Source organism: Ambystoma mexicanum, chromosome 4q, assembly GCF_040938575.1.
Source record: "Ambystoma mexicanum isolate Mex_15411 chromosome 4q, UKY_AmexF1_1, whole genome shotgun sequence".
Taxonomy (NCBI): Eukaryota; Metazoa; Chordata; class Amphibia; order Caudata; family Ambystomatidae; genus Ambystoma; species Ambystoma mexicanum.
Genome location: NC_090928.1, coordinates 55,224,204 through 55,239,387, shown reverse-complemented (window position 1 = coordinate 55,239,387; position 15,184 = coordinate 55,224,204). Strand labels below are relative to the sequence as shown.

At 43.8% G+C, this 15,184-nt stretch overlaps 1 protein-coding gene across 1 annotated transcript in view; it reads left to right on the top strand.

Moving 5' to 3' along the window:
* Positions 1–14,831, top strand: part of LOC138467193 (tropomyosin alpha-1 chain-like) — a 996,954-nt gene extending 982,123 nt beyond the window's left edge. The window contains exon 20 of the mRNA XM_069607248.1: positions 14,768–14,831. Coding sequence (XP_069463349.1) covers positions 14,768–14,831 — 64 coding nt within the window. The remainder of the gene's footprint in view (positions 1–14,767) is intronic.
* The last annotated feature ends 353 nt before the right edge of the window (positions 14,832–15,184 follow it).

Sequence of the window (15,184 nt, the reverse complement as noted above, 5' to 3'; positions counted from 1 at the left end):
TAACAAGGCATCATTACATAAGACGATCTAATGATGAGCTATGGTATGAGCTGTTCGCAACCTCAAAGATAACAATAAGAATAGCCACTATCCATTTCCTAAACAAAATATTATGTCCCATACTCAAGTAAGTAACTAATCTGCCCATTGGAAGAAATGGAAGAAATGCGATAGTATTTGGCTCTTTATTATATCTTGATTGTGGCATAGTTGTATCTGATTTTAACATGTAATTTTAACATGTGATGTTTTTTTTCTTTCTTTTAACAATGTATGTATCTTGTTTTAAACCTCGTTTTGAAAGGTTGATTTAATCAGCCATCCAAAATAAAAAAAAAAAAAAAAAAAAAAAAAAAAGTATCCTGAAAGCAAACTCCGGTTCAAAGGATTTGTTTTCCATTCTTCAGGATTTAAAGACAAAAAAAAACACATCTGTCAATGCCAGTAAAAGATAAGGACTGGTGTTAGTCCATACACAATGCATTTTTAAATAAGGTCTCTACTCACCAGGCCAATATTCAGCTGATAAAAGATGCTCTGGAAGTAATGGTGTTGGATGTTAAAGAAGCAGAGCCCCTTGAGATAGCACCCCTCGTATTCAACTTCGCTCTCTGTACCGAAGCATTTATTGTTCAATCTCTGAGATGAAACCCACCTCATATCACAGTGATGCTTGTCCCTCCAGTTTATTTATGAAGTGCAGGGATATCCTTGGCCCGTGGTAACTAAGTTTGTTAACTGCTCCTTTGGTTAGGGTAGCGTCCCTCTGTTTTTGAAGGAGGCATGGGTCACCCCCCCTTTTGAAAAAGGAGTCATTGGATCCCTTTTTATTGGATAACTATCATCCAATTTGTGACATTTTTGCTGAAAGTTTTGGACAAGGTGGCACATATACAATTTCAAAACTTTCTTGAGAGCAATAAGATTTTACGTCTTGCCAATCCGGTTTCCCGAAAGGGTATGGCACGGAAACTGCCATGCACAACCTGCAAACCAATCTACTATCTAACATGGATCAAGGACAATTATCAGTCCTAATGCTGTTGGACTTATCCTCAGCATTTGACCTTGTTAGTCATGGATCTACTGAAGGACAGATTACAGTCTTGCCGGATGCTCTCAAAAAGCAGCCAGATGTATTTCTTCCTTCTTGGGAGCCAGGAATTCCAGGGTGAATATTGGTGAAGTCTGTTCGGATCCCTCCCCTATCACCTGTCGGGTACCTCAGGGATCTTGTATCGCCCCTATCCTGTTTAATCTCTACTTGATTCCATTTCTGATCTTGCTGATCAGCCTGGCTGTCCAGGTGGCCAATTACGCCGACGACACACAGGTAGTCGTTCAATTGTCAGGTTCATACACCCAGGATAAGGCCAAGTTGAATATTATCTAAAAAGCCATTCATCTCTGCGTGGCCGTTAATTCCTTGGCTTTAAATGCCAGGAAGACAGAGCTCTTAATTGTAGCTCCCACTATGAGACTGAGGTCCCTGCCAGGAGAGTAGAAACAGGTCCTTCTCCTGGGTTTGTTGACCCCGGTGATAGAGAAGGTCATGACCCTAGGAGTAGTCCTGGACTCCGAATTGTCCATGTCACATCATGTAGCATCCATTTGTTCCTCTTGTGGGCTGATCACAAAGCTCTTATGCAACATTTGTGTTTTTCTAACCGCAGAGAACCTAGCCACGTTGGCATCAGTCCTTAACAACACACGTTTGGACGACTGCAACAGTCCTCTCAGTGGCTGCACAAACTCCCTCATAGCAGCCTTACAGGTCTCCTGGAATGGTGCAGTGCGGGTTGTCTCACGTCTCTCGAGATGAGCCCACGTCACGGGGGCCCAGCGGGGTCTACATTGGCTGCCTGTGAAACTTAGAATCGGGCATAATGTCAAGTATTGGCAGAACTCATCGGTGTTAGGACGCCGTAATTATCCGGCTTCCACGGCTTCCACGAGACGTAATACTTATGGATCTCGTACTTGCCAAACAATGGTGGTTACGGCCCCTTTAAGACCTCGTCTGCCGGGAGCTTGGAGGTTGGCATGGAGACGATGGCGTCCTCTCACGGCATTCAGGTTTCACCGTGCACGCTAAAGGACATATTTTGCTCATGTGATCTGTTACGCTCACCTGACTCCCACGGAGGCGCTGGCCAGGATCGTGCTGCTGTGACCTCTTCTAAGGTGTTGCGCGGGGCTCAGAAGATGGACTGGACCGGACTCCCAACTCCTGTTTGTCCGGCGTGCAAAAGTATCCTTCTGTAGGCGAGAATAAGGGATTAACTGTCTGCGGGGAATGCTACCAGCCTCCCCCTTTCCCCTCTCACCCTCCTCGAAACCCTTCAGTGCTTCCCGTGGCGTCTCACCTTAGGGTCTTGAAGGGCGAGCTCTCCTTCCTGCTTCTGATGCAGGGGCGCGTTGGTATCCAGTTACTTCACTGGATTCTTGGTTTTATGAGAACCAAACTTGCTTGGCTTCCAGGTAAGTTCCTTGAAAGGTTCCCCCTTTGTCCTTGTATCAATATGCTAATGTCAATGTCTTTTTCCCCATAGGGGCCGGGGTACGGAATGCCGGGGAAAAGGCACCGACCCGAGATGCAATCCCTGTAGAAATCAGGTAAGTCTTGATGAGCGTTTTTGGGTAATGTCTTTTCATTCGCTCATTGACGCTAATGTCTTTTTCCCCATAGGGGCCGGGGTCCGGAAACACCTGGATGCGGCGCGGACCCCAAATAAAGAGGGAATGACCCAACAGGTAAGTCTTAACATGGAGGTTTAAGTTTCCTCATTCCCTTCTCTCTCTCACCTTTGCTCTTGTCTTTTTCTCCCTAGGCGTGGAAGCGTGGCTGCGAATCCGGGTGATCGCTGCTGAACATGGAGGCGCCCTGTGAAGGTGAGTGGAATGCGGCGCTGCGGCGGTCGATGCGATGTGCTTTTAAATTAAGTGTCTTCCTTTGCAGGATCGTCGGCGAGCTGACTCCGGAATGCAGATCTTGCAGGGTAAGTCTTTTCCTTCTCCTATTCTCTCTTTCTCTTCCTTTGTAGGTGATCAGGGTGCTGGCAGGCGTGGCAGAAGTCCGAATGCAGGAGCAAACACGGTGAGCGTCCAGCTGCTAGATGCAGAACAACGCGAAGCATGTGCTGCTCTTCGGGTGTGGTTTAAATAGCCTGTAAAGTAGTTCCAGGTATGTATCCTTCCACTCAGGTATGTATTCTTCCTCAGGCCAGACCCGAGTGATAAAGTAGTCCAAAAGATAAAGTAGTCTCATTCAGTCCTCAAGAGGGCCTGGATGTAGCAGCACGGTCTGCTTCAGGTAAGTGCACATTAAAACACTTACACACATGTCTTGCTTTATGAGCCTGGCGCCTAAGGCGCCAGCACTGGGGTCCAGAATGAGCCTGGCGCCGAAGGCGCCAGGACTGCGTCCAAAAGGCCCCAATGTGGGCCTGCTGAGACGTCCTTGGGGAAAATGATGTCTGCCTCTGGGGTTGCTGGGCTGGGCCTGGCTCCTTGGAGGTAGGCATCATGACATGATCCTATTTAAGCCACGCCTGTACGTTATGCCGGTGCTTCTGAATCCTGTATTCTAGCGGCTTGCTATCCTCGTATCCAGGTTCTTTCCTTGTCTTCTCTGCCTTGTTTTCCCCATGTTCTTCGACCTCGGACCGCCACCGGACCTGCCTTGTTTTGCCCCCTTGTACTTTTACTGCCAGCCTTGCTCTTCGACCTCGGACCGCCACCGGACCTGCCTTGCTTACTCTTTTGTACTTTTGCTGCCAGCCTTGCTCTTCGACCTCGGACCGCCACCGGACCTGCCTTGCTTACTCCTTTGTACTTTTGCTGCCAGCCTTGCTCTTCGACCTCGGACCGCCACCGAACCTACCTTGATTACTCCTTTGTACTTTTGCTGCCAGCCCTGCTCTTCGACCTCGGACCGCCACCGGACCTGCCTTGCTTTGCCAGCCAGTTTATGTACTGTTTCCCGCTTGCGGTTCCTACTCCTGCATTGGAACTTTGCATCACTGGTACACGGACTAGAGACTGCCTTAATGTACCTTTAGGGGTCCTCGTGCCGTCGGGTTAGGTGTTGCTCTTTGGACATCTGCTCGGATTCACCTCCTGTTTCCTGTTTTGCCTTCACTTCTGGTTGACTCTATGACATTTCGAATTTTGGTTTGCCACGAACACATCCACATTACTTCTCCTTTTTGGGGATTTTCGGAAACTCTGAAGAACTGCACAGGTTAGTGTTTGGTTTCTCTCTTGATGTTTGAATTTCTGCATAGAATTGCACCATTGTGATTGTTGCTCTTCTTGCAGTTGTCTGGGGGTCTTGCCTGTACACCTTGAGAAGACGTCTCGTCCCAGTATCCTGTCCCATGCGGTTCTGGGTTCATCGTTGGCATTCCATCTTTCCGCTAATCAATAGTTCTGGTTGTTCATTGTATCAACTAGTTCGGTAGATTGTCGAGAAGAATTCCTCGGCTACACTACGAGGGCAAGAGCGCTACTGACACATAAAATCTTGACCCTCACACATAAATGTGTGACGAACATGGCACCCCAGCATTGCACAGCTCGCCTTCAACTTCACGTCCCTTCTCGCCCTCTTGGGCCCCAACACTGCATGTGACTGGTTAAACCCAGATTCAGGTTGGTAGGGGCTGATGGTCGTAGCTTTAGTGTACAAGGCCCACATCTGTGGAACCTGCTGCCCCCAAATTAGAGAGCTGTTGAGTTAACGGTCAAGTAAAAAAAAAAGTTAAAGACGTTCCTTTTAATCTGCCTCTGGACTAGTTCCTGTCTGTCTGAGTTGCTCCCCTCCCTGGATCCGGTACTGTTGACTTTGAGTTTTCTTCTGTATCCCCTTGCCTCACTATCTCCTAGTACTGTTTGTCTCTGGTTGTCTGTCTTGTGGTCGTATATGTGCGTGCCCTGAAGCCTATTGGCATGTGGCACGCGCATACAAGAACTCGTAATAAATAAATAAATAAATGATGGCTGAAATCTGCCATCCCTGACATTGGAGAGATATAAGCAGAGAAAGTGAGGAATGTGTCGAATATAACGCCCAAAGTACAATCAAATGATCGAAGAGCATGGAGAAATAGACACAATTGGACAGTGATAAAGAATGGAAAAGCAACAGACTGAAAAGCACAAAAGAAAAGTAGTTTTATTCAAACTGAGATGAAATTAGTGGGGCATGAAAATGGTATTGTTAAATTGATTGCAGAAAGAATCATAAGAAATTAATGTTTGAGAATCATTAGCATTTGAACCATCGAACCATCTGAAAGTGATAGCAAAGAATAATGACGAGGACCATGACCTGGGAAACAAGATCGCCAATTAGAAGAAGTAGGAATCTAAGATGACGCATTCTAAAATAAGCGAATACTCTTGTTAATGTAATGGAGGAAAGTGGAGACATACATATTTTGAAAAGAAGCGGAGAAGATTGAAGTCTTGGGAACTCCTTAACAAAGGTGGTGTGAGAGCAATGAGCAACCTAAAGCATACTAAGTGAACATTGTTGAAAAGACCTGATGACATAATCATATAAAAACGCTGTAAGGAGAATAGGTTGATTATTTTGAATCACGTTGATATGTCATCAAGAATGGTATGTTTCATTTTTTATGATTTTTAAATTACAGTATCAGTAGGAAGCAGGCAGAGTTAATTCATATACATAGATTAAATTTTTGTAAAATATTGGCAAGTTATAGCAGATAGAATTGACAGGTACTGATGTGAGATATATTAAACCAACAAAATTGATCCGGTTGTGAAATATAAGTTATGGTGCAGTCCGTTTTGGCACCTTCTTGTCTTTATAAATCAAAACAGATTTTTTCAGTTGTTCCCACATCTTCATGAATGTTTACTGAGTACTTCATTAGTGTAGATGGGTTCTTCTGTGAAACAGTCCCTGGGTAGTTTCTGAATTGTGTTAATAGGTTCCTGCCTTTTATTGGTTTCTTTCAGCATTGGCAAGCATCGTTTCCATTGGATTAAATGAGGTTTCAGCTTCATATCTTCCCACATCAAAGGTTCCTTACAACACGCCGTAGTCTCCCTTTTACTTATATTCATATATGTAATTTTTCTTTCCATGCTCATCTCTAAACTAAATTTTTACGTGGTGTTTAACTAAGTTATCCAATGTATCAGTGTATTATTTAGTATCCGGTGCTGCACGAAATATAAAAAAGCCACTTGCCTATTGGTCCTTTTCCGAGCCTTACCTGCTGATAATTCTGCTCATGTCGCACTGCATCCCTCACGCCAGTCCGAGCCTTTCTTCCGTGTTTCTTCAGGCCCCCATGAAAAGGGAGAAGGTACTACGTAGTCCCTTCTCCCCTTCGATGGTGGCCATTTTCTTAGTTTACTATGGCCGCCACGGAAAGAGAAAATGGACTACGTTTTTTCTGTCCGTGGCGGCTATTTTTTGACATTTTTCATTTTTCTAGCTGCAAAATGCAATGCGTCTCGCAGCTGGAAAAAAAACACCATTGGTACCCCGGTCTAACAGGCTGAGGTACTAATGGCAATACGCCCCTCAACTGCGGGCATTACCGCCTACAGTAATGTACCTGGGGCTTTCGTTAAGGCCGTCGCTACGCTTGGGCCTGTAAATATGGGACCCCGGGGCATTACCTTATGCGGTAATGACCAGCAGTCTCGAGGCTTATTGCCTAATTAACGCTATGGAGTGTGAGCTTGGCTGGCAACAGTCCGCGCAAGCCATGTGCCGCGATGGCCACAGCAACGGTTTAGGCACTCTGGGACTCCCTCAGCCGTACTTATATATATACATATATATATATATATATATATAAATATTAGTTCGGTGATGGCCACACTATAGTTAAGCTGAGTATCAAGTTCAATAGGAAACCCAAAAATGTAATTGCGAATATCTTTTGACGAATTTGGTTGCTATTTTGCAAACAAAATATTTGTCACAGACGTCCCTCCCCCACCCCAAACCTCAACGCCCCCCTGCCCAGACCAGACATTGTGGGAAAGATTTGTTACAAAATGAAAAAGCTATTAAGTAAGCAATACAATGCTGGGTGGAATTGGACCAGGTGCAAAACAACTTGGGCTCGAAGCATTGACTCGATTTCCAGGAGGGTCTGGGGTTATACCGTGCAGTAAGTAGTTCCTAAAATATTTGAAGGAGAAGGGTGTGCCGCCCTTATCCCAAAATTATAGCTATATCTCCCATAATGCTTGGCAGCAAAAAAGGCTTTTCAGAAATGAAAATTCCTCCATTTTATTTGTTCAAAGCAAGAGATAACCACGGTTATAACAGGTATAGCTGGGGTTAACCAAAAACTAAAAGCATAAAAAATGCCATTTGGAGGAGGAAAAAGGGTGCAGTGACATCAGACTAGAGATGGGGAGGGGGGAAAGGGGAAACCATGTGGAATTGAGTATTTCGTGAGGGGCACGGGGGCTCGAGTTCAGATCTCGAACGTTTTTCGCATAACCTGGGTTGTCGGCAGGCTAACCGAGGATATGATGGAAAATTAAATTGGGAATAACAGTGCGTCGGACAAAAGGACAAGTGTTGGGGGGAATAGGTGAGGAATAGGGAGGGAAAAAGAACTTGAGGGGGCTGGGGGGAGCATGGGACAAGGAGGAGGGCCCTTGGTGAGTGCCTCGGAGGGCAGGGACGTTTTTGTATTTTGCACGCATTTTACAGATAACCGGGGTTATTTGTGGGCACTTACTAATAACCAGGGGAAAAAGAGTTGATAAAATGAGGTTAATACAAAATGGGCAATTTTACAGCTGCAGAGTGGTGAGGATAACCTATTGGGGCAGCATGTCAAGGGGTGCAGTATGGAAAGTGGACACTGCCAAAGGTAATGGCTAATGTGCCCACAAGAAACCTAGTGCTCTGGCCACTGCAGAAGGCCATGACTAATGGGCCCATTCAGAAACCTATTGGAGCAATATGTAGAGTGGCCATGGCTAATGACCCGGTAGTGTTTTAAAATATACTGTGGGCACGGCCAAAGGATGTGCTCAATATCCAAGGCCCAAAAGACTTGCATAGTGACCACGGCCAAAGATTGTGGCCACCTAGAGGGTCCAAAAGAAACATATTGGTGGAACATGTACAGTGGACAAGGCCTAACTTTAAGTGAGTGCTACCGTAATAGTGGGTTTGAATTCAAACTCAGCCATGAATCCATCAAAAGCTGGAGCCCTGCCTTTTGGCAAGTAAGTCATCAATAGCAGTGGAAAGTTCTTCTGGCGCGTAAAGGCATATTGAGGACAACTGGGTCCTCTAAAGTCAAAATGGGTCAAAATCTTGGCCAGAAGCAGTACATTATTTTAAAGGTAAACAAGCTGCAGTTCACATAAAGGACTCTATAACTTTCACTTCTTGTTTTTTTTTTTACTCAACTTTATTTTATTTCTTTTTCAAAGTTGTTTTTATTGGCATTTTCAAAATATACAAACAAACATTCCACCCTCTTTCCCCTGTACCCTCCCACGCCCCTCCCTTTTCCCTCCCTTTCCAGACCTACAATCTAAACTCTTACCATTCCATTCTTCCGTGGTCACCAAGAAGTTCAACTTCTTTACAGTACGGCCAGTTTTCTCCAATTTTGGGAGCACACTTGTAGTTCAGATTCCTTATCCCCAATCCAAGCAGAACCTGTCTCTGTCACCTTGTATTCCATATGTGATCCATTCCATCGCAATTATACCCCATATTTTGTGAAGCCAGTCGATATTTGGGGGGGGGCTCCAACTGTTTCCATTTGCGTGCTAAGACTCTCCATGCCACTTTCAGTAGGATCATATATGCCTTGCGCTGAGGTTTTGTCGGAATCTGGAATTCTGGGTCGAATATGCTGCTTATACATTCCTTTAATTTTTGTATTCATTTTTAATAATGTTTTATTGGTTTAAAAGAAAGATACACATTTTAAACCTTTTACATGCATATCCTCCATTATCACATTAATTCAGTTTTCCCTATTACATTCAATAAATTAAATTAAAATAACCCACTACCGGCTTCCAATCACTACAACTTTAAAATAAGTTTCAATCAAACCAAGGAGGACAGACAGAAGCAAAGTGGTAGGGCGGGGGAGAGAAAACAAAAAAACAAAACTCAGCTATGGAAGGAATTCCAATTCAGCCTATTCTCAGATCACTCACCATCCATTTCCACAGCTTTCTTAAGCACATATTCCACCATCTTCATAACCGCAATGGTAAGGCTGGTTCTTTCACCTAAAAGCACCCACTCCCACTATTGTGCAGGCCCCATTGAGCGACAAGCACTCAAGTGCCCTTCAAGGAATTTGCTTCTCATTTCCCTTAGTGGTTTACAAACAGTTACTACATGGAGCAATGTTTCCACACCTGGCTGTCTCCGTTTTTTCTGACTCAATTTTTCCACTGTTGTTCTCCAATCAAGAGCTTGGAGTTTCTTTTTCACTTTGATCGGATTTGCCGCCAATACACCCATCTCAATATCTCAATACCTTTTGCTTCCAGCATCTTTTCTACCTTCCTTATCTATTGCACTAAGTATCTATCCGGTCCTTCTTTACCCGGATCAAAAATAGCAAAGGGGATGTCTTTAGGGTAATATGTACATTTTCTGTAGAAGACTACTGTTTTCCATAACATCAGGGACTCAAGAGATTGCAGCCTCAACTCATGCCTGATTGAATTCATAGAGAGCGAGTTGGGGAGCCTTAGTATTCGTCGCCAAAAGAAGCCTTCCAACCTCTCCCAACTTTCGAGAATCTCCCATGTCTTCAATGGAGAGCCTTGCCATGGTTGGTTAATGAAGATAACTTGGACCTTGGCTGGATATAATGACCCTTTTCATCCAGGTTTCTAATTATCACCACCCCCAGGTATATTATGATTCCACTATTTTGAGGGGTTTATCTCCTGCTCTCCACGTACACCCACCAACCTTCTTCTTGCGAGCAGACATCATGGTCAGGACTTCGACACATTGACCTTTACAACCATTTTCAGTGAGAAACTTTCCAAATGACTCAGTTCTCCTCTGAAGGCCAATAGACGTGATATCCAAGAAAACCAAATCATCCGCAAATAATATCCAAGTGATTTCAATCAAATGAATTCTTGGGGGGGAAGGCTACCACGTCATTTTGGGACAACACCAAGTCAGCAGTGTAGAGACAAAACAACAGGGGGGGGGGCAGGTGCACACCCTTGCTTTAGTCCCCGATGTGTAGGGATCTTCCTGGTCAGATGGCCTCTGTCTGACAGTCTAATCTGTACTGAGGTGTTAGAATACAGGGCCTCCATGGCCTCAACTAGGTCGACGGGGCAATGCCAAACTCTCAGCTTGGGCCACAGCGTACTTCTAATCATCCTGTCGAAAGCCTGTTTGAGGTCCATGAATGCAAGATATAAGCACATTTGTGTGTCCAATGGCCTCTCTTTAAGAATGTTAATAATAAAGAAATTAAGAGTTGTTCCAACGCCCTTGACAAATCCTGTTTGTCTTGGATCGAGGATTCCACTACTAACAGCCAATGCCTTAATGTCTCTCAGTAGCACGGACACGAACAATTTCTCCAATGAATCTAGCAGTGCGATAGGGTGGTAGTTTAAAGGACCCGCCCTATCCCCCTTTTTAAAAATTGGGACAATGTTCGCCTCTCGCCAAGAGACTGGTATCCCTTCATTCTTCATTATCTGTGAAAACATCACCACCATGAGTTTTGCCCATTGCGCTTTATTCTTCTTTAGTTCTTAATTAAATAACCCATCTGGCCCTGCTGCTCTAGATGAGCTCAGGTTTCCAATCATTAACTGGGCTTCCCTCTCGTCAAATGAAATTTCCAGCTCGAGGATTCATGGTCCCCTCCCTCACTCTCCACCCTTTCCAGATCCGCAAAAAGGGATGCATAATGGGAGACCCAGGCTTCTTCCGCAATCATACTTATGGAATTTACCGCTCTGAAGGTTCCTCCATTATTTATCAATTCCCAGAGATTTAGAATATTCTTTGCACATACAATTTTTAGCATGTGCTCCGCGCCCCTCTGGGCTCTCCCTATTCTAGACTCAATCAGCCAGTTCCGATATTCTTGTCTGGCTTTCTGGATTCTTTCCTTCTTTAACATTGCACCATCCTTCCGGACCATCCGGATAGAGGCTCGCATATGGCGTCTAGCCTTCACCAACTCCTGATCGTACACATGTTTTTGGGTTCATTCACCTTTTCCCTTAGAACCCCCCCTTCTGTGAAAATTCATTCAGGATCCGAAAATAATCCACTCTATTCGGATTTGCTTGGGTAAGTGCTTTCTATTGACTAGCTATTTGAATAACATCCTTATCTCTCAGCCTTAACCGATTCTTACCCCATTCTAAATCCACTTCCCCCATCCTCTCCAAACACTTCACTGATTCCAGCAAAGATATTGAGATTGCCAACAAGTCATGATCGCTAGACTTCAGTTGAACAAGTCATGATCGCTAGACTTCTGTTGCCCTATCTCGAATCGATCTACCATCATTGTCAGGATTTCGGACACAAAGCAATAGTGAATATATGATTTTGATTGCTCACCTCTCCATGTGCATTCACCAGGGATATTTCCCTCAGTTTGCGCATTAAGCATATGCATATCTCTCGATCTCATGCCTGTCATCCACTTACGCGCTCTTGCATCCCATTCACAATCTTTCAACGGAATTCCCTCTTTGCTAAGGAGTTTAATGTTTGCATCCCCACACAATTATTCTAGCATCGTCCCCTTCCCTCATGGCCTCATCAACTACCCTTAATATAGATTCTACAAATTTAGTTTCCTTGGCCATATTCACTCTCCAATAAATGTTAACTAGGAGATACTGAATACACTGATCATCATCAGAGTCAAAATCTGCACGTAGGGGCTGGGGTTTTCAATACTGGTTACATTTAGACCAGACCCCATCTTTATCAGAGACAGCAGGCCTGAAAATGGACGTCCAGCAATTCCTTTAGGAGCTGTGTTCAGATAAGCCATAAATCCTTCACATAACGGTACTGATCTGAGCCATGTCTCTTGGAGGCACAGTATATCGAACTGCTCCAGAAGGGGAGACCTATCCATAAAAAGAGCTTGAGATCCTCTCGTATTTCATGCGGCAATCTTAAGGGTCTGTAGCTTTCACTGGCTTTTAGTCTATTCCTGACCAGAGTTTCCCAAGGCCCCAGCTAGCCAATCCCAGGCTCTTTCCTCCTTTCTTGCGTCCGCCTGCCCCTCTCTGTTAGCATTGGGCTTTTTCTTCTTATTTTCTACTGTGAATTTTAGTGGGATCAGATCCTTTTTTCAGAATAAGGGGAATTTTGGCTTATCCCCATGTGCAGGATTCCTAGAGATTTTAGATGCTTTTTTGGCGTTACATGCCCTTGTGCCCCTCTTATTTCCATTCTCATGGTCTGTCGCCTCCTTCCAGCTGGCTCTAATCCTCTCCTGATAGTCACTTGTGTCATACCCTAATGATAGGAATTTTTCATTTTATTTCAGCAGCAGATCCTTGGCCTGTGAGTTTAGGTGCAAAATAACCCAATCAGTCCTTTTTTCCAATATGAATTCCACAATCTTAATATCGACTGTGGATATCTGTCGTAGTGGTAGGATACAATGTAGCAATCTCAAAACATTCTTCCTATTTAGGATCAGTACATTAGGCCCAGCGACAATTCATTCCATGTAGATCTTTGGACTCATTGTTGAGGGCCTTCGTTTACGGGATCTTGGGTTTATATTGCCTTATCTTTGAAAGTGGCTCAAAGATTCCAACTTTCGTTTAGCCCATGCCCCACATTTCCTGTAGTTTTTAGTGGCCTTTTTTCTAGCACACTTTTCATACGCTTTTCTTCCATTGTTCTGAACCGTACTGCATCCTTCTGTTTTAACGATTGAGTTTGCTTAGTGTTTGATTTTTGCTTCAGCAAATCTTCGGATTGGGTAGCTAGAGCCATTTGGCTCTCAATTTCGGCCCATTTCTATTTACTTAGGTTTTTCCAAATGTCATCATCATCCACCTTCTCAATTTCTTCAATTAAGTCACTAAGGCAAGTATCCGAAAGATGGACTACTTCCTCTGGACTCTCTCTTGTAGATATCGTCAATGGATCCCTGGCCACTTCAACCAACGGAAGCATCAATTCATTCCTTGAACATTTTGGAATAGGTCAATTATCCGTTGGTGGTGGAGAGCCCAGATTTCTTAAAAAGTCTCCCGAACCACTCAATTTCCTCTTAGTCATAGACAACATATATATATATATATATATATTTCTGTTGTATGATCTTCTTATTGCCACTAGTTGGATCTTTAGTGGTTTCTAAAGGCTTAGCTAGTTTAAACATTGAGACAATGTTTTCCTCCTTGAAAGATTTTGAGGGTTCTGTTTCATTTGGTGGGTTCACAATGACCTCTTTGGTTCATGTCACTAGTCGAAGTAAAGACAACTAAGTAGCTTGAAAAGGAATGCACAAGTAGGAGTCGAAATTATTAGACTTGCAAGCTAACAAACAGACAGTATCCCACCACGGCCAAAACCCTGACCCAACCTGACCCGCCTTCAACCTCATCTGCCCTTATACCATCCCCATGATCTGAACCCACACTTACTACAACACATCTGGTTAAATTTTCCCTGCCTCTGCGAATAAAAGGTCACATGTGTACACAAACTGCGTCCGTTTTCTGTTTCCAGTCTCTTACAATTGATCATGTGTTGTTTTCTTTCTGGATCAGTTGACTCTGCCTAATAGCTTCTAGTCTATGCCTTTTCATGTGAGGGGCATTGGTCCACCACCCTCTGATGCATTTCTGCTAGGACAGAATTCCAATACCAAAGTCAATCAGCGTTGCTATGAACATTTCTCAAGATGTTCTTGTGGGTTGTTTGCCATTCAGTTCACAGATGGGGCTGCTGGCATCGATAGTTCTCTATGAAAAAGAGAGAAAGACTTTTGGAAACAGATATATGTGGCGAGTGCCAAATTAGAGAAGGGACAGGAGCCCTCCCAATTGCCCTTTTTCCCCTGTGGGGTAGAATTGCCTCTGGAGTCCACCCTGGTAAACCTCCCACTCCCAGTTGACATAGGTGCCCTTCCCTTCCTGATAGGGTTGGGCTACAGACCCTTTTACACACCTCCATCCTTTCCTCTAAGTCCTCCTCGTCCCAGGAGGACTAACTATTTCTGGACCTAAAAGTAAAGGACTTTCAGTTGTTTGTATTTCTTTGAGGCATCAGTCAAAAAACAGAAAATCTGTACCCAGAAGAACGGCATCTGTGAGTCCTGTATAACTATCATGGGCGCTTTCAGTTCTTTTTACAGGGCCTAGATGGATGTGTTGGGGTAGAAGTCCACGTCCCTATAGAGACAAGTGGTTTGTGCCAACGCCCCAGGTTACAGTTCCTCCCAGGTCACCATATCCACTCTGATGGCTTCGCTCAGGATCTACATGTATGTTAGGTGTTACAGCTTTCTCTGATGCCTTTGGTAGCAATGCCATGTTAGTGATTTTGCCTTTAGAAAACACAGCAAGGGGTAATAACAATATTTCACCATTTGTTTATAAAAAGAAAGTTATGTTCGTATTTAATGCCTATTTATCACACTATTCGGCATGTTATGTTCAAAATTATTGTGACCCCAAAAAAGTAACAACTCTCTTTCTAGACAATGCTTCTAAATAAGTAATTTGGGATATGCTTTTTGTTACACAGTGAGCGTGAGGCTGCCCCTTCGTTAAGGTACAGAAAATCATCCACTTGCAAATTTCAAAAATAAACTTTTCATATCTCAACATGAAGCTTGTTACAAATGTGTTAATGGTAAATAGCTAAAGTGATTTTATTAGATCGTAATAGTTAGTAATTTAATTCATGAGCACTTATTTTGCTACACAGAGAAACAGCTGTGCAAACCGAAAGGAGGTATTGTAAATTGTGTTTTTTTCCTTTAAATATTTCGGCGAAAACACTCTTTTATTAGAGTTTGAATTGCTGCTTAATAAGAATTTTGCATAAAGGTCTGCAAATATTCTCGACTAGAATTTTCATGCCAGATGCTCAGAGAAGTAATTAAGTTTACCTGAATCTGTTCTCTGGTATGCTCAGGGACCTGCTATAACATATGATATT